At 35.6% G+C, this 20,966-nt stretch overlaps 1 protein-coding gene across 8 annotated transcripts in view; it reads right to left on the bottom strand.

Annotated features, from left to right (window-relative positions):
• ARHGAP5 (Rho GTPase activating protein 5) overlaps positions 1–20,966 on the bottom strand; it is a 104,671-nt gene that overhangs the window by 20,778 nt on the left and 62,927 nt on the right. For 3 of the 8 annotated variants that reach the window (XR_012378955.1, XM_073895061.1, XM_073895062.1), the window contains exons 3-4: positions 12,467–12,614; positions 2,891–2,978 (exon numbers count right to left, since the gene is read on the bottom strand). Coding sequence is in view for 7 of the 8 variants with exons in the window: in XM_073895061.1 (XP_073751162.1) it covers positions 2,891–2,978; positions 12,467–12,614 (236 nt within the window). In the remaining variant the exon portion in view is untranslated. Of the gene's footprint in view, positions 1–372; positions 389–2,890; positions 2,979–12,466; positions 12,615–20,966 lie in introns of those variants that run through there. The other 5 variants (XM_073895059.1, XM_025870192.2, XM_025870191.2 and 2 more) reach the window with 3 other exon arrangements.

Raw genomic sequence — 20,966 nt, 5'->3', positions numbered from 1 at the left:
TCATTTTGTTACTTTCCTTACTATAATGATTAAAAGTTCATAAAGAAGGGGTGCCTGGCTGTCTCAATTGGTACAGCATGTGACTCGATCTCAGGGTCATGAGTTCGAGCCTCACGTTGGACACAGAGATTACTTAATAAATAAAAAAAATGAAGTTCATAAAAACATATTACATACATCATTTTCATATATCATGTTCAAAATAACTGATGAGAGGCCTTACGTAAAAGATAAACAAGCTTTGAAAAGTGAAATGACTTTCTCAAGGTCACACATTGAACAAGCTAGGGTAATTAGTTTGTCACATTCAACAATACCTATTTGTATTATGGTACATACGTTCTACCACTTCGGGTTGGGCATAGAAAATTCACGTCTAAACACTTTTCTGAAAAAATAAAAATACAACCATATAAAAATGTACATATAAAAGGATAACTGCCAGTAATGAATGTTTGGAGACTTATGTTCAGAAATACAAGATAACTGAATAAACCACAACTATAATGATGTTAGAATATGGTAAGTCATAAAAGGTAATTCCAAAGACAACTATCTTATTGCATGGAATGATGTTGCTCATATACTAAAATTATTATAAAACCATTTTTAATTATCCCCTTTTGAAAAAGCTATGTATGTTTAAAGGTGTATTATATATAGTAAAATATATATACAAAAAGAAAACCTTAACTCTTGATCATAATAAAATCACAACTGATTTTTCATTCTACCTCTTATGGACTTATTTGCACCTTTCTTCTTTCTATAATGAAAGAGACAATTCCTTTCCTTAACAACAATAAAACAACTCTCATCAAACGTCACCTCTAAGCAGTAATGGTAAGTGGAGCTAGAATCCAATTGTGTGACCTCAGATCTGTTACTTAATTTCTCTGAGCCTGTTTCTACTTCTGTAAAACAGATACAGTAATTGTACATACAACTCATACAGGTGTGAAAATTACATGAATATACAAGTTATTTTATATCATATTAAAAATTATTGTACAAATAGTAAATATTCCATAAAAGCTGATTATTATATTAGCAAAGTATATTATTTCACCTGAGGAATAAAAAGATTAAGGACCAGGGTCTCTTTAGACTTGCACATTTATTTTCCTGCAGGAATTTCATCATTAAACAAGAGATCTATGTACACATCATCTGGCTGTCAACCACAAAAATGACAGTTTCATGTTTCAATTTAACTTAAAAAGGAAGCATCTGAAATAGCTTTCACCTAAGAATAGTCTCTTTCCAAAGGAAAACCAGAGATCATCTTACACATTGTGTATCACCTTCATCCATTATTATTAAAATGCAAAACCTGTGTTTTTATGATATTATAACTTAGTGCGGCTAAGCATAATGCAAATTATTCAGTTGCTATACATTTAAATTATAAGTCTCACTGGAGCACATATGACTCCGTTTTCTCATCTTTTGCAATTATCATGCAGTCTCTGTATGAAAAAGAATAAATGTTAACTGTAGTTTGGAAAATAAAGACTGAAATTTTATTCATGTATAACTAATGTCACACGGACAAATATTCAGTTATTATGAAAAAACTGTTTAAACATTTATTAAGTAAGGACTTACTACAGCCATGGATTTTAGGACCTAGGGGTCCTACTCTCATGAAGATTATCATCTAAGGCAATGATGTAAAAACAAATGACGACAACAATAACAAAAAAGCATTACTTAAGACTGAATGACTAGCTACTTAAAGAAGATAATGTTCCTGCTAACAGATAAAAATACATTTCAGAGCCAGAAACCATAAAAAGCATTATTAATATACCAGAAAACCTCAAGGAATTTCTGCTAGACACAACATACTAAATTAAAGAAATTCTTTAGGAGACTAACTCATAATTCCTGGTTTCTCTGGTTTTGAAGGTGTGCTATCTTCAGAATCTATCTAGGCATTCCTGGGTTAGAGTCTCTGCAATTTTTTCCCCTATATTTTATAGTTTTTCAATTTCCTGCTTTGTGGGCAGTGCACCTCCTGCTGCTGATAATCTTATTTTGCTCTTCCAATTCGCCAATGATGTGGACAAATTTGAACTTTTGCACACTGCTGGTGGAAATATAAAATGGTGAATCCACTGTAGAAAATAATTTGACAGCTCCGCAAAAAAAGATAAACAGAATTACCACACGACTCAACATTCAACTCCTGGGTATGTACGCCAAAGAACTGAAAACAGGTATTCAAAACAAATGTTTGGATATGAATGTTCACAGCAGCAGTGCTTACAATTGCCAAAGGGTGGGAACAAACTAAATGTCCACCAATTTATCAATGAATAAACAAAATGTTGTAAATCCATACAATTACACATGGTACAACACAGATGAACACTATGCAAAGTGACAGATGCCAGACAAAAGGTTACGTATTGTATGATTCCATATATATGAAGTATTCAGGATAAGTAAATACACAGAGACAAAAAGCAGGCTGGTGGTTGCCAGAGTCTTGGGCCAAGGCAGGAAAAGGGAAAGGACTAACTACTTAATGGGTATAGTTTCCTTTAGGGTGATAAAAATCTTTGGAACTAGATAAGGTGGTAGTTACACAACACTGTACATGCACTACATGTCACTGAACTGTACATTTTCACATGGCTAAATTTTACATCATATGAATTTTATCTCAACAAAAATGTTTTTAGAAGTATCATTCTAAGTCACCTGACTTCATATTCAGTGCTGATAATGATGCTTCCTTATTAAAATTTTTCTCCTCTCTGGTGTTTTTGAGCCTACTCTTTTGTATAGCCTATTTGCACTGAACTTTTCTTCTCACTCTGTATATTCACCCTCAATTTCATCAACACATAGCTTACATTAATATCTATATAATGACAATTACCAAATCTTAAGATTAACCATTTTCCAAAGATCCATAGCCATACATTCAATGAAGTCTTGGGGCTTTTGTATGGATAATCCACAGGCACCTAAAGATTTAACATATACATAATATGAATCCATTATCAAAATGCCATTTTTGCTTTTCATACTTCAATTTCTGTTTTCATTAATGGTATACCTACATTTACCCTACCAGCAATATGAGGGGCATTTTCGAGTCCTCCTTCAACCTCATTATCTATCAGGTTTATCATACTAATTCCTGAGAGAAGCCTATCATTCCCTTCCTTTTCAATGTCTCTCCTCCACATTGCCTCTTTTTGCCTACCTTAAACTTATACTAATACTTGAAGGTTCATTTCCCAACTTTACCTTAGCACAACTATTATACAGTACTATTATACAAATTGCTATTCGGACATCTGATTCCACCATGAAGGACTTAACTGCTATGGAAACTGCCCTCCTACAGTAAAAACTAAAAACTGGAGTAATTATATAAAAAAGTTTTCAGACACTGAACAACAGTGATCTATGGGGGAAAAGAAGCAAATTAAGTTAAACTGTCTGAATTACAGAATTTAGTGCCTGGAAACAGTTTTTAGACAGTAGTGCAGAGAGGTGGAATCACAAGAGAGCACAATGGTCTACCAGAGTAGAGAAGGTAGGAGATAGGAGTTCAGAAAGGATGAGGTCAAAATTTGTGGGGCGGAATACCAAAAAGGAGGGAGTGTTACACAGAGAAAAGAGCCTCAGAGATGTGCAGAAACGTCCCTGAAATCTTTGGTTGAATACTCCACGTGTATGAGAGGAAATTTCCTCGGTCCAGGGCAGAGAATAGTTCAAATTCTATTCTCAAAGACCTTTTAATAACAGGGCTTTGGGTCAAGTCCGTACTATATAAACAATAAAATAAAAGCTGCTCTGGGGCACCTGGGTGGCTCAGTCGTTGAGCCATCTGCCTTCGGCTCAGGTCATGATCCTGGGGTCCTGGGATCGGGCCCCGCATCGGGGTCCTGGGATCGGGCCCCGCATCGGGCTCCCTTCTCCACGGGAAGTCTGCTTCTCCCTCTCCCACTCCCCCTGTTTGTGTTCCTGCTCTATCTCTCTCTGTCAAATAAATAAAATCTTTTAGAATAAAAGCTGCTCTGGATCCACCAAAACAAACTTACATACAGGCCTAGAAAGTAGCAAAGTGATTCACAAATAATTAATACGTGACAAAACAAATTGAACACTCTTTAAAAGAACACTAGAAAACTCACCACCTACTAATGTAAAATTGAAAATGTCTGACATCAAATCAAAACCACCAAAAAAGCAGAAAAGTTACTCATAATTAGGAGATCAACAGAAATAGATCTAGAAATGAAATATGGCAGAATAGTAAAAAAGGACTTTAGAACAGTTATTACAATTTTTTAAGTATACTCACAGATGTAAAGGAAAATACCAAATTATGCGTAGAAAAATGACACACAAATAAAAGAGACTTAAATGGAACTTCTGGATTTGATGGTATAGAAAAAAAAATCAGTGAAATAGAAGATACAGTAATAGATATACAGTGTAATCTAAATGGTACACACACACAAAAAAGGCTTAACAAACCACACAGCCTAAGTGAGCTGTGGGACAAATTCAAGATGTCTAACACACATGTAGTTGGAGCCTACAAGCAGAAGTACGGTGAGTAAGGGGGGGGAAAGATATTTCAAGAAATAATGGCCCCAAATTTTACAAATTTGAAAATTATAAACCAAAAAGATGCAAGAAGCTCCAGCAACCTCAAGCACAAGCATTTTTTTTTTTTTAAAAGCACACACTAAGGAACATTTTAAATAAAACTGCTAAAAAACAGAATAACTTTAAAAGCATCTGGGAGTTGAGGGAGAAAGGAGAACATATCACATACAGAGGATAAATAAATCGTGCTTAGACAATGGAGAGCTACATGCAAAAGAATCAAGCTGTAACCTTTTCTTGCACCACAGACAAAAAAACTCAAATGGATCACAGACCTAAATGTAAGAGCACTAGGACCATAAAATTCTTAGAATATACAGGAATAAATCTTTGTGATCTTGGATTGGGCAAAACCTTCTTAGACATGATACTATGAACACAGTGAAAAAAAATCTTAAAAAACTGGGCATCATCAAAATTTCCAACTTTTGTGCTTCAAAAGCACAAAACATCAAGGAATGTTTTTTAGGAAAAAATTTCTGCAAATCATACTTAAATTTAACTTGTATTCAGAATATATAAAGAGCCTTTAAACTTAACAGTAAGATAAATAACTATTTAAAAATGGGCAGGGGCCCCTGGATCGCTAAGTCAGTTACGTGTCTGACTTCAGCTCAGGTCATGATCTCACGGTCCTGGGATCGGTCCTGGGATCGTGCCCTACGAGCGGTCTATCTTCAGTGGGGAGTCTGCTTGAGGAAAATATGCATAACATCATTTGTCTTCAAGGAAATGAAATCAAAGCCATATGAGCTATCATTCCACATCCACTAGGGTGGTTATAATAAAAAAAAAAAAGGAAAGTATTAGCAAAGATATGGAGAAACTGGAACTCCTATATATTGCTGGTGGGAATGTAAAATGGTACAGATACTTTGGACAACAGTCTGGTGGTTTCGAATTTAAAACATAGTCTACCATATGATCTATCAAATCCATACCTAGGTACACACTCAAGTGAAAAACACGTCCACACAAAAACTTATACAAGAATATTCACAGAAGCAATAGTCACAATAGTCAAAAAGTATAAATGACACAAGTGTTCACCAATGGAAAATTACTCAGCAATAAAAATGAAGTACTGATAGATGCTATAATATGAATGAGCTTTGAAAATGTTACATTAAAGAAGCCAGTCACAGAATACCAGTACAGTTAACTCAATAGAGACAGAGAGTTAAGGGTGGGTGGGTGTGGGTAATAGGAAGTGACAGCTTAAGGAGTATGGGGTCCCTTTGAGGTTAATGAAAACACTCTAAAAATAGGTTGTACTGATGGCTGCACAACTCTGTGAGGATACTAAAACACCACTGGATTGTACATTTTAAATTGGTGAATTGTAGAATATGTGAATTATATTTTAGTAAAGCCATTATATAAAAAGATTTATAAATCTTTCTTTTGAAAGAAATTCTCTCAAAAATGATAATTATCTGTTTAAAGCAAAAATTATAAACATGTATTATGATGTTTAAAGCATACTGTAGAATTATAAGTCAATGGAACAGAACAAAACACCCAGAAATAAACCCACAATCATATGGTCAATTTAACTTCAACAAAGCAGGAAGGAATATCAAATGGGAAAAACAGTCTCTTCAAATGGTGCTGGAAAAACTGATCAGCTACACGCAAAAGAATGAAACCGGACCACTTTCTTATACCACATTCAAAAATAAACTTGAAATGGATTAAAGATCTAAATGTGAAACCTGAAAACCATGAAAATTCTAGGAGAGAGCACAGGTAATAATAATGTCTCTGACATCAGCTGTAGCAACTTTTTTCTAGATATGTCTCCTCAGGCAAGGGAAATAAAAGCAAAAATAAACTAGTGGGACTTCATCAAAATAAAAAGTTTCTGGGGCACCTGGGTGGCTCAGTCATTAAGCGTCTGCCTTCGGCTCAGGTCATGATCCCGGGGTCCTGGGATCAAGCCCTGCGTTGGGCTCCCTGCTCCACGGGAAGCCTGCTTCTCCCTCTCCCACTCCCCCTGCTTGTGTTCCCTCTCTCCCTGTGCCTCTCTGTCAAATAAATAAATAAAATATTTAAAAATAAATAAAATGAAATAAAAATAAAGTTTCTGCACAGTAAAGGAAACAGCAGCAAAGTTGTTCTGAAAGGCAACCTACAGAATATGAGAAAATATTTGCAAATGACATATCTGATAAAGGCTTAGTATTTAAAATATATAAAGAACTTATACAACTCAACACTCCAAAAAACAAATAATCCAGTTAAAAAATGGGCAGAGGACATAAACAGACATTTCTCTAAAGAAGACATACAGATGGCCAACAGGCACACAAAAAGATGTTCATCAGCACTAATCATCAGGGAAATGCAAATCAGAACTATAATGAGGTATTACCTTGTATCTGTTAGAATGGCTAAAATCAAAAACACAAGAAACAAAAAGTATTCATGAGGATGTGGAGAAAAAGGAACCCATGTGCACTGTTGGTGGGAATGATAACTGGTACAGCCACCCTGGAACAGTATGGAGGTTCCTCAAAAAGTTAAAAATAGTACTACTACCCTATAATCCTCAACTGTACTACTGGGTACCCAAAAAATACAAAAACACAAATTCAAAGGGGTACATGACCCCAACACTTACTGCAGCATTATTTATAATAGCCAAATTATGGAAGCAGCCCAAGCGTCCACTGACATAAAAAAGTAGTGATACAGATGTAAAATGGAATATTATTCAGCCATAAAAAAGAATGAAATTTTGCCATATGCAACACATGGACAGAGTTAAATGTTAGGCAAAATAAGTCAGAGAAAGACAAATAGCATATGATTTCACTTATATGTGCAATTTAAGAAACAAATGAGCAAAGGGGGAAAAAAAAATAGGGAGAGAGACAAACCAAGAAACAAACTCTTCACTATAGAAAACAAATTGATGGTTACCAGAGGGGAGGTAGGTGGGGGGATGGGTAAAATAAGTGATGGGGATTAAGTAGTGCAGCACTTGTCCTGAAGAGCACTGGGTGATGTATGGAATGGCTGAATCACTATATCGTACACCTGAAACTAATATAACGCTGTATGTTAACTATACTGAAATTTTTTAAAAATTGCAGTATTAAAATGTACAACAATAGAACAAGGGATGGAAGGTTAAATATACTGTTACTAGGTTCTAAATTATAGATTATAGTGGTGTAATATTTGACAATGAGCTGTGATTAAAGATATGTATTTCAAATACTAGCGTATCACTAAAAAGACCTAAGACAGATATAACTGATAACCCAAATATTCAATTAATCCAAAAGATGGCAGGAAAAGAAGAAAAAAGGAGTAATAATCACATGGACAAAAACAAAAACAAGATGGGAGATTTAAAACCTACCATATTGATAATTAAAAACCAATGATCTAAGGGGTGCCTGGGTGGCTCAGTCAGTTAAACGTCTGACTTCAGCTCAGGTCATGATCCCAGAGTCCTGGGATCAAGCCCCGCATTGGGCTCCCTGCTCAGTGGAGAGCCTGCTTCTTCCTCTCCCTCTGCCTGCCACTCTGCCTACTTGTGCTCTGTCAAATAAATGAATAAAAAAAAATCTTTAAAAAAAAATCCAGTGATCTAATAAACACTCCAATGAACAGAAATGAATTATCAAACCCAATGATATGCTGCTTACAAGAAGCTAAATTAAATATAAAGATACAAATAGGCTATAAGGATGGAAAAGATATACCACACAAACATTACTCAAGGAAAATACCATTGGCTATGTTAATATTACACAAAGTAGACTTAAGAAGGAATACTATAAGCATAAAGAGAATGCTTTATAATTATAGCTCAGTTTATAAAGCAGACATAATCCTAAATGTACATGCAACTAAAAGAATTTCAAAACACATGAAGCAAAACGTAACAGAATTGAAAAGGAGAAAGACATATATAATCATGACGGCAGATTTCAAAAGTATTCTATAAGTAATTTAAAAAAAAGTCAACAAAAAAAAATCAGGAAGGATCTGAGACCTCTTAAAGAACGTCATGTGACCTAACTCCCATTTACAGAACCCTTCACCCAACAGCTTAATAAAACATTTTGTTCAAGGTCCCATGGAACATTCTTCAAAACAGAGTATATTCTGGGCTATAAAACAATCTGAATACTTACAGTGAAATCAAACTGCTTGTTTTCCAACTGCTATAGAATTAAGCTAGAAATGACTAACAGAAAGATATCTGGAAAATATTTAGAAATAAAATACTTCTGGGAAGCCTATGTGGCTCAGTCAGTGAACTGTCTGCCTTCAGCTCAGGTCATCGAGCCCCACATCGGGCTCCTTGCTTGGTGGGGAGCCTGCTTCTTCCTCTCCCTCTGCCTACTGCTCCCCCTGCTTGTGCTCTCTCTAATAAATAATAAATAAAATCTTTAAAAAAAAAAAGAAATAAAAGAGGCGCCTGGGTGCCTCAGTCGTTAAGCGTCTGCCTTTGGCTCAGGTCATGATCCCAGGGTCCTGGGATTGAGCCCCCACATCGGGCTCCCTGCTCTGTGGGAAGCCAGCTTCTCCCTCTCCCCTTGCTTGTGCTCCCTCTCTCACTGTCTCTCTCTCCCTGTCAAATAAATAAATAAAATACTTCTAAAATAACCAATGGGGTTAAATTAAAAAGAAATCAAAAGGGAAATTACAAAGTATTCCAAACTGAATGCAAATGTAAACATCTCAAAATCTGTGGTATACAGCTAGAACAATTCTTAAGGGAAAATAGTTAACATTAAATGTTATAGTAAAGATTGGTCAAAATCATTAACCTAGGCTTCTACTTTAAGACACTATGAAGCCAAATGAAGTAGGAAAAAAAGGGAATTAAAAGAATTCAGTGAATTAAAAATCAGACAAAATATAGGAAACAAAAATCAATAAAACCAAAAATTGGTTCTTTGAGAAGATCAATATTGATAAATATCTCATGAGAGGGAAAAAAAAGACACAAATCAGTGATACATAATCAAAAGAGAAGACATCACTACAGATGCTATAGGCATTAAAACACTGAAAAGGAATTTTATAAACAAGCTTATGCCACCTTGGATGAAATGGATAAACTCCTTGAAAGACACACAAAAAAAACCAATGCTTACTCAAGAAATAAAAAATCTGTAAAGCCCTGTATCTACTTAAAAATTTTTAATCCATAGTTAAAAACCTCCTCATAAATAAAACTCCAGGTCCAAACAGTTTCACTGGTGAATTGTACTAAAATTCAAGAAAAGAAATATTACCAATTCTGTACAAACTTTTTAGAAAATAGACTCAAGTCTGTGATGCCAGTTTTACTCTGATACCACAACCAGACAGAGACACTGCAAGGAAAGAAAACTATAGACCAATATCCCTCAGGAAGCAGAAATCCTTAACATTTCAATAAACTGAATGCAGCAATATATAAAAAAGACAAAACATTATGCCCAAGTGGTATTTATCACAGGGATGCAAGTTTAGTTTAACATTTGAAGATCAATTAATTTACTAAACAGACTTTAAAAAGAACCATATGATCACCTCAACAGATGAAGAAAAAAATCACATGACAAAACTGACATCCATTTTGGATACAAGGAAACAAGAATAGAAGGGAATTTCTCAACCTGATAAACAGCATCTACAAAAACCCCCAACAGCTAGCTATCATTATCATTATACTTCATGATGAAACATTGGATGCTTTTTGGGTGATGAAAATGTTATCTTGACTGTGGTGGTGTTTAAATGACTAGTTATCAAAACTCACTGCACAATTAAAATTGGTGAGTTTCACTTTATGTAAATCATCAATGAAGTTAATTTTAAAACTACCATAATGGCTTCTTCAAGGTTGTTTAAAAAGTTTAGTCCTTTAAGGCCTGTTGACTGATTATAACAGTAAAAGTACTGCTCATTTACACCACTATGTCTATGGATCTCCAAACAACAAAGTATGACTCTTAGATAGTAAATATCTGATATATATTTACATTTTAAGTAAAACCTTCAAAAGGTGGTTGTGCTACTAGTGTATACTGAGAATTCAATACTCAACTCAAGCAACTGAGAATTTTCTGCTAAAACTCATCAGCATTAATGAGTAAAATCAAATACACTACCACTACCACCACAAAAGAACTGGGCTTTAATCTTCTGTATGTTCTTATGGTCTTATGGTACCTCAGTACACTTCTAACAAAGCACTTAAATGTATAAATTACCCGTCAGTTAACTGAATTAATTCAAATTATGCTAAGAATTGGGGTAGAATTTCATTTTACCTTACACTTGGAATTCATTTTCCTCATACCAAATCACTCAACATGAAAATATTCAGGAAATGGGAATTTTAATTATAAAAATAAATGTACAAAACACATTACTTTATTATTTTCTAATAACTAAAGAAAAATACTTCCTGATTTCTCAGTCATATCCATAAAGCCAAATTATTTTACTAAAGCAAATGAGAATTCTTTAAGCTCAAAGCATAAAGGTAATATTTTAAGGACCTTTGCACTTCTATGCTAAAGACGGATAGAAATATAGACAAGAAATTTGGCTAAAACACACTTTCCTGAAGGAAAAAAACAAACGATTAAGAGTATATCCAGAGGTGCCTGGGTGGCTCAGTCGTTAATTGTCTGCCTTCAGCTCAGGTCACGATCCCAGGGTCCTGGCATCGGGCCCCACATCAGGCTCCCTGCTCGGCGGGAAGCCTGCTTCTCCCTCACCAACTCCCTCTGCTTGCGTTCCCTCTCTCACTGTGTCTCTCTCTGGCAAATAAATAAAATCTTAAAAAAAAAAAAAGGAAGAGTATATCCAAATGTAGGCTCTATAAATTAACACTTATTAACAGAACAGGGAAGATATAGGCTATTTCAACTATAATACTAGTGGATAATAGTTAATTGTCCCATATTCTACTCCTTTATTAAAATGTAAAGTCAGTACTTCTCACCAAAAAGACAACCCAATAGGTATAGAACTGTACATCCAAGTAAAAATGAGCTAGACATTTTAGACAGGACAGATATCCTAGTTTTGTCTTTTAAACAATGCTTATTTACCACAGAAGATCATGAACAAATAAAGTTAAGATGGAATTAGTTCATGTTTTCAAACCATTACATTTTGTAGTCCATTCAATTACTGAGGTTTCATGATTAATTCATGTTTTTAAATGCACATAAACATGATAATATTCTACCTTTATTCCTCAATTATTACTAGTCCAGCCCTCAGATAATAGTTTACATTGGACAAAGTAAACATAACATAGGCTGGTTTTCAAAATAATGAGGCTATCTGCACACTCCTTAAAAATACAACTCAAACCATATAAAACACATCAAGATAGTGCTGCTGAATAAACAGTAACATCTCAAACAAGCAGCCTTTCATACATTTATAAATACTGCTATGGAATTTAAAAATTCATGCGTAAAATGGGTAATAAAAAGGTACTAGACTTAAAAAATTGAAAACTTTCAAATTATCTATTTAAAATCATAGCTATGATTAAATAGTAGCATAATTTAATAATCAAGTTATTTTAAATTCCAGAATAAAGGAAGTAACATTTTAGCATTCGACATATCCATTTATCAAAGAGAAGTCCAACAAAAGCATTAATGGCTAACAACAAAGCTTATCAAATATCTGATAGTTAGGTCTAGAGTTAATACTCAAGACAATCAATCCTAAGGAGAACTATACACCTCTTTCAAAACTTAGCTTTTATGAATCATGAACATTTGACAAACTTGGTATAGCAAAAGTGAACTTTTAAATTAAATCTCTTGCAATAATACTTCTATCCTACCTGTATCTTCAATAAATTCCACACATTTTTCAACAAATAGTGGTATGGGCTTCTCAGCTGTAACCAGATCCTGGAGGGGCATCCCAAAGTAATTACTTTCCCAATTTCTACGTGTTGGTGGATTGAAGTTCTTAGTTTTCTTTTTCTGCTATAAGAAAACATATTCAAGTTAAAACTATTAATTTTCTTCAGAATAACATTAGTACTCAGCAATGTAAATACACGTATTTTGCATCAAAAGAAGTATTTAAAAGCCACATCCAACCTAAATGACCACCAATATGGGAATCCCATTAAATTCTACTAGAAACAACAACTTGAGCAATGGAAAGAAACAAACTGTGAACAGAGAAAAAAACTGACTAAAATGTTCCTTTTGGAAAATAATAGGAAACTAGATAGATAGGGAAAGTAGAAAAGATCATTTTTCAATGCCAACTCAAAGGAAAAGCTGGGAGTAAGCAATGCTCAATTCAGTTTATGTGTAGTCTACTAATTCTATTTGGTCTTTGGGGCAGGTCCAAGTGAGGTTTTTGTGCACAGCTATATTTATAAGAACATAATATAGCTTTAATTATTGATTATACAATGAAACTATGTAACTTCACGAATTCAGTCCCATCATTTGTCCCTTATTTTCCCAATTTCTTCCTATCTACTGACTCTATTCCTTAAATGTTAAGATAGGTTTCTTATGTAATAGATAAAACAGTTTCACAACAGTAAAAACAAAATGAAATACTAATTTTCAGAGTTTAACTCCAATCTAGCACTGGGAGAAAATGGGTTCTTAACCAGGGAGTGAACATCTCAAAAACCTAAGGAGGTACTGAATTCAACTGCTGAGGAGATTCTGAGTCAATTTTTCTGGAGTAGGATATTTTAAGCATTTCCAAAGATAATTCTATTATGCATTCCTAGTTGAGAATCTCTGCAATATAGGAAGATGAGTAAATATTCAAAAATTCAAAGATGTTAGAGCATTTTTATTGTTCCATTTTCAGTTTATCTACAAATTTATTTTCTCTGATAAATCACAAAGCTATTCAAATTTGTCATTGAGTATCATTACTGACTTGTAAATAGGATAAAAGTATACCATTTCTTTTCAGAAAAGGGGGGGAATAGAAGAGGGAGGACAGGAGAGCTTCCTATGCCTAAAGTAATACTCATCTTAATTTCCCATTCTTTCTGGAGGAGTCTCTCCTTTGGATAGATCCCCCAATGTATTCTTCCAAGTCTCGGCTATCTTGAATAATTAACTAAATCCTTTCTTCATTTCAATTTCAGGATGCTCCACCTAGCAAACTTCCAGAGCTCATGAAATCCAACTTCTAAATGCTCTCAATGATATGGATTATATACAACCCTGATATGTACAGATCACATATAACACAACTAGGTCTCTGGAACGTTGCCAACAAAGCACTAGAATGTTTGATCTGGCTCAAGACCTAAACCCACCAAGTCAAGTAGTGTGGATCCTTACTCCTTAAATAATCCTTCCACTACCACCACCACCACCACCAAACCGGAATATGCAAGGAAGTGGAAATGAAGACACTTAGGTAGGATAGTGGCTGAGTCCTCTTTCTCAGGAACATTAAGGTGCTTTCTAGCCTGCAAACTACCAGCTGCAAAATTTGATTAGAAAACTGAAAACTGAGGCAAAGATGGATGTTGTTTTGTTAAAGAGATAATACAGCAATGAAAAAGATTACACTTAGATAGATTAATGAAAAGAGCAATGCCTGGCCTATGACAGAAGAAGCAACAGGAATGAAATGATAAAAAGATCTTAATAGATCTTTGCCACCTAAAGAACATAGTTACAAGAAAAGTAAGCTAGCTGGTCCTAAATGTTCCAGTCAACTTTTTTAAAATTTTATTTTATTATGTTATGTTAATCACCATACATCATTAGTTTTTGATGTAGTGTTCCATGATTCATTGTTTGCGCATAACACCCAGTGTTCCATTCAATCCATGCCCTCTTTAAAACCCATCACCAGGCTAACCCATCCCCCCACCGCCCTCCCCTCTAGAACCCTCAGTTTGTTCCTCAGAGTCCACAGTCTCTCATGGTTTGTCTCCCCCTCCGATTCCCACCCTCCCTTCATTTTTTCCTTCCTACTATCTTCTTTTAACTCTTAAGAAATCCTTTTTTTAATACTGCCTTTTAGTAATCAATCTAAACTCTCAGATGACTCTGAAAACATCCCACCCTTATCCTTGGGATCATAGGAAAGAGGAAAAAAAGATGTGTAACCTTTTATCTAGTAAGCACTGAATACCTGACTAAAATTGGGAGGATGAAGACAAGGAAATAAAATAAGGAAGATTCTCTGGCTTATGCTCAGGGAACATCTCCCAAGGTCTATAAAATTACAAGGGCAAATTATTTAATTCTGTGGTTATACCAAGATTCAGGGCTAGCAATCCAAGGTAATGAAAGGCTAAGTGCCTTGTAGTATGGAATTTCTGGCAAACTCTAAAGGGATAATTTACTAACCAAGAACTGCCCTGAAAGCTCAAGTTATAATTCATATATATTTGGAGGAGAAAAAAAAAAGTTCTGTGATTTTATTAATTTTTCTACTAACTGGCACTGATATGAAAGAATATTTTTTTTAAAGATTTTATTTATTTATTTGACTGAGACAGCAAGAGAGGGAACACAAGCAAGAGGAGTGGATAGGGAGAAGCAGGCTTCCTGAGGAGCAGGGAGCCCGGTGTGGGGCTCTATCCCAGGACCCAAGAATCATGACCTGAGCCAAAGGCAGACACTTAACTGAGCCACCCAGGTGCCCCTATAAAAGAATATTCTATGCAGAGGAAGTTTTGGATTAGACATTCCTGTATTAGCTTTTATGATGAATAAAATGTATATAATCTCTTTTTTCTAATAGTGACAGTTCTTAATCATCAGAATTCAGGGAGTTCTTTTAAAATATGTGGATTTTTGAAAAACTCTACATAATTCTGATATACATCCCTTATTTAGGAGTTGCTGGTCTATAGCTATACATTTATACCAATTCAAAATGAATTTTTTAAGTTAAACTAAGATTAGATGATTACAACTGCTATAAAATACCATCAAGATCCTCTGAAATGCAAGAAAGGATGAGGAGTATGGTTATTTGGTAATTATTTCCATAACTTTTGAAGAAGCATTGTCAGAAATGACAGCCCCCAATTAAATAATTATGCCAGCAGGACAACATCTGATTTATGATAACCCAACTTTTGATTCATACTTCAGTCACACTATCTTTATTTCTGCTTAAATGCAAATGCCCAGTCTTACTTTTCTGGCTGTTCAGGCAAATCTCATGTCATGTCAGCTGCAAATGAATATCCACAGTAAAATAAGCATCCCGTTCACAAATAATGTATACAGTGTTATCAATTAAGTGTTCAGCAGACATTAAAAACTACCATTAGTATAAGAAAACAGGATCAGGAAAAGGTATGTAAATAGCTTTCTAGAAACTGCCCTCCCAATCCAGTAATATCAGCAATACAAGGGAGGGCATCTAAGCAACATCCTCAAATAAAATACTGTAATCAGTAACACTGAAAAAACATACCTCAACTGCTTCTTTCGTATCGAACAAACTGAAGAAAAAGAGCAGTTAAGGAGACTTTCAAAGAGCCAACCCAGGAAACAAGAAAATTTGGTATTCTCTCAAAGAAATGAGACAACAAGAAGCAAAATGTAAAGAAACTGGAGGAAAAAAATCCATTAAAGAAATCAAAATCTCTTCAGTAAGATTCCATATAACTGTAAAGATCAGAATAAAGTGAAAAAGATCACTACCCTATTAACAACTGTAATCTTAATCCCTGTCTTCTAGCTCCTGTCCAGTATTCCCAATACCTTTTACTGCTGTTTCTACCTACAACACCACATTCTTTACTTATGTATTATTATTATTATTTTTGTTATTATTACTTGGTGTCTCCTACTACAATTTAAGCTCCACACAAGGGCAGGGATTTTTATCTGCTTTGTTCATCAACATATGCCAAAGATCTGGAATACTGCCTGTAAAAAAGAGCAAAGAACAAAAGTATTTGAGGTCTCTTGAAATAACGAACACCAATATGTAGATTAAATGATCTCATGTACTAGAAAAGATAACAAACAGGAATGAACCATCAAGTTACAGACCTATCATATTCAACTCAGTAAGCTTCAAACAATCTTAGAAGCATCCAGGCAGAAGAAATCAAGAACAAACAGTAGAGGGAAAGTATCAGGGTAGCTTTAAAGTTCTCAGGAAAACTGGAAAGTCAGAAGATTCATCTATAAAGATATTCTCCCATTCTGTCGGCTGTCTTGGTTTTGTCGACTGTTTTCTCTGCTGTGCAAAAGCCTTTTATCTTTATGAAGTCCCAATAGTTCATTTTTGCCTGTTTCCCTTGCCTCTGGAGATGTGTCTAGCAAGAAGTTGTTGCAGCCGGGCGCCTGGGTGGCTCAGTTGGTTGAGCGACTGCCTTCGGCTCAGGTCATGATCCTGGAGTCCCGGGATCAAGTCCTGCATTGGGCTCCCTGCTCAGCGGGGAGTCTGCTTCTCCCTCTGACCCTCTTCCCTCTCATGCTCTCTATCTCTCATTCTCTCTCTCAAATAAATAAAATCTTTAAAAAAAAAAAAAAAGAAGTTGCAGCCAAGGTCAGGTTGCTGACTGTGTTCTCCTCTAGGACTCTGATGGATTCCTATCTCACATTTAGGTCTTTCAACCATTTTGAGTCTATTTTTGTGTATGGTGTAAGGAAATGGTCCAGTTTCATTCTTCTGCATGTGCCTGTCCAATTTTCCCAACACCATTTGTTGAAGAGACTGTCTTTTTTTCCATTGGGTATTTTCTCCTGCTTTGTCCAAGATTAGTTGACCATAGAGTTAAGGGTCCACTTCTGGGCTCTCTATTCTGTGCCACTGATCTATGTGTCTGTTTTTGTGCCAGTACCATACTATCTTGATGATTACAGCTTTGTAATAGAGCTTGAAGTGCATAACTGTGATGCCACCAGCTTTGGTTTTCTTTTTCAACATTCCTTTGGCTATTTGGGGTCTTTTCTGGTTCTATACAAATTTTAGTATTATTTGTTCTGGCTCTGTGAAAAAAGTTGATGGTACTTTGATAGGGATTGCACTGAATATATAGATTGCTCTAGGTAGCATAGACATTATAACACTATTTTTTCTTCCGATCCATCAGCATGGAACGTTTTTCCGTTTGTGTCTTCCTCAATTTCTTTCATGAATGTTCTATAGTTTTCTGAGTACAGATCTTTTGCCTCTTTGGTTAGGTTTACTTCTAGGTATCTTATGGTTTTGGGTGCAATTGTACATGGGATCAACCCCTCATATTCTTTCTTCTGTCTCACTGATAGTGTATAGAAATGCAACTGATCTCTGCGCATTGGTTTCTGTGCATCCTGCCACTTTGCTGAATTCCTGTATGAGTTCTAGCAATTTTGGGGTGGAGTCTTTTGGGTTTTCCACAGAGTATCATGTCATCTGCAAAGAGTAAAGAGTTTAACCTCGTCTTTGCCGATTCAGATGCCTTTTCTTTCTTTCTTTTTGTTGTCTGATTGCTGAGGCTAGGACTTCTAGTACTATGTTGAAGAACAGTGGTGAGAGTGGACATCCCTGCCATGTTCCTGGGGAAGATCTCTGTTTTTCCCCATTGAGTATGATATTCGCTCTGGGCTTTTGTATATGGCTTTTATGGTATTAAGGTATGTTCCCTCTATCCTCACACTGTGAAGAGTTCTAATCAGAAAAGGATGCAGTACTTTATCAAATGCTTTTTCTGCATCTATTGAGAGGATTGTGTTGTTCTTGTCCTTTCTTTTATTAAATAGTAGGATATCATATTGATAGATTTGTGGATGTTGAACCACTCTTGCAGGCCAGAAATAAATTCCACTTGGTCATGGTGAATAATCCTTTTCATGTACTGTTGGATCCTATTGGCTAGTATCTTGGTGAGAATTTTTGCATCCATGTTCATCGGGGATATTGGTCTGTAATTCTTTTTGGTGGGGTCTTTGGTTTTGGGATCAAGGTAATGCTGGCCTCACAGAAAGAGTTTAGAAGTTTTCCTTCCATTTTGATTTTTTGAAAAAGCTTCAGAAGAATAGGTATTAATTCTTTAAATGTTTGGTAGAATTCCCCTGGGAAACCATCTGGCCCTGGACTCGTTTGTTGGGAGATTTTTGATTACTGCTTCAATTTCCTTGCTGGTCATGGGTCTGTTCAGGTTTTCTATTTCTGTTTCAGTTTTGGTAGTTTATACGTTTCTAGGAATGCATCCGTTTCTTCCAGATTGCCTAATTTGTTGGCATATAGTTGCTCATAATATGTTATTATTGTTTGTATTTCTTCCATGTATTTCACTGATTTCTGCTCTAATCTTATCTCTGTTCTCCTGCTGGGTTTAGGTTTTATTTGCTGTTCTTTCTCCAGCCTCTTTAGGTGTAAGGTTAGGTTGTGTATTTGAGACCTTTCTTGTTTCTTGAGAAAGGCCTCTATTGCTATATACTTTCCTCTTAGGACCGCCTTTGCTGCATCCCAAAGATTTTGAACAGTTGTGTTTTCATTTTCATTTGTTTCCATAAATTTTTAAAATTCTTCTTTAATTTCCTGGTTGACCCACTCATTCTTTAGGAGGATGCTCTTTAGCCTCCATGTATTTGAGTTCTTTCCAACTTTCCTCTTGTGAGTGAGTTCTAGTTTCAAAGCACTGTGGCCCGAAAATATGCAGGGAATGATCCCAATCTTTTGGTACCGGTTGAGACCTAATTTGTGACCCAGGATGTGATCCATTCTGGAGAATGTTCCATGGGCACTAGAGAAGAATGTGTATTCTGTTGCTTTGGGATGGAATGTTGTGAATACATCTGTGAAGTCCATCTGGTCTAGTGTGTCATTCAAAGCCCTTGTTTCCTTGTCGATCTTCTGTTTAGATGCTCTGTCCATTGCAGTGAGGGGAGTGTTATAGTCCCCTACTAGTACTGTATTATTATTGATGTGTTTAATTTTGTTATTAATTGGCTTATGTAATTGGCTGCTAGGGGAATAAATATTTACACCTGTTAGATCTTCTTGTTGGAAAGACCCTTTAATTATGATATAGTGTCATTCTTCATCTCTTATTAGTGTCTTTGATTTAAAATCTAGTTTGTCTGATATAAGGATCGCCACCCCAGCTTTTTTTTTTTTCAAAGATTTTACTTATTTATTTGAGAGAGAGAGAGAATGAGAGATAGAGAGCACGAGAGGGAAGAGGATCAGAAGGAGAAGCAGACTCCCCGCTGAGCAGGGAGCCCGATGTGGGACTCGATCCCGGGACTGCAGGATCATAACCTGAGCTGAAGGCAAGTCGCTCAACCGAGCCACCCAGGCGCCAGCTTTCTTTTGACGTCCACTGGCACAATAAATGGTTTTCCACCCCCATCACTTTCAATCTGGAGGTGTCTTTGGTTCTAAAATTAGTCTCTTGGAGACAGCATATCTTGCTTTTTTGTCCAATATGATACCCTGTGTCTTTGATTGGGGCATTTAGCCCATTTACATTGAGTAATTATTGAAAGATATGAATTTAGTGCCATTGTATTACCTGTAAAGTGACTGTTTCTGTATTTTGTCTCTGTTTCTTTTTGGTCTATGTTACTTTTGGGCTCTCTCTTTGCTTAAAGGATCCCTTTTTAGTATTTCTTACAGGGCTGGTTTAATGATCACAAATTCTTTTAGTTTCTGTTTGTCCCGGAAGCTTTTGAACTCTATTTTGAATGACATCCTAGCTGGATATAGTATTCTTGGCTGCATATTCTCATTTAGCTCTCTGATTATATTATGCCAGTCCCTTCTGGCCTGCCAGGTCTCTGTGGATAGGTCTTCTGCCAGTCTAATGTTTCTACCCTTGTAGGTTATGGACCTCTTATCCCGAGCTGCTCTCAGGATTTTCTCTGTCTCTGGGATTTGCAAGATTCACTATAATATAATGTCTATGTCAGTGCTGACCTATTTTTATTGATTTGGGGGGGGTTCTCTCTGCCTCCTGGACTTAAATGCCTGTTTCCTTCCCTAGACTAGGTAAGTTCTCTGCTATAATTTGCTCCAACTACCTTCTGACCCCCCTCTCTCTTTCCTCTTCTTCTGGGATCCCAATTATTCTAATCATGTTTCACCTTATAGTATCACTTATCTCTTGAATTCTCCTCCTGTGATCTAGTAGTTATCTTTTTCTCAGCTTCTTTATTGTCCATCATTTTGTCTTCTGTATCACTAATTCTCTCTTCTGTCTCATTTATCCTAGCAGTTAGAGCCTCCATTTTTTACTGTATCTCATTAATCGCCTTTTTTATTTCGACTTGATTAGATTTCAGTTCTTTTATTTCTCCAAAAAGGGATTCTCCAATGTCTTCTCCACTTTTTTCAAGCCCAGCTAGTATCTTTATAATTGTTACTCTGAACTCTAGTTCTGA

This window comes from Callorhinus ursinus, unplaced genomic scaffold (assembly GCF_003265705.2).
Source record: "Callorhinus ursinus isolate GAN/ISIS: 27379988/994484 unplaced genomic scaffold, GSC_fseal_2.0 scaffold8, whole genome shotgun sequence".
NCBI lineage: Eukaryota > Metazoa > Chordata > Mammalia > Carnivora > Otariidae > Callorhinus > Callorhinus ursinus.
The sequence above is the reverse complement of the archived record's forward strand: the minus strand, read 5'-3'. Positions and strand labels throughout refer to the sequence as shown.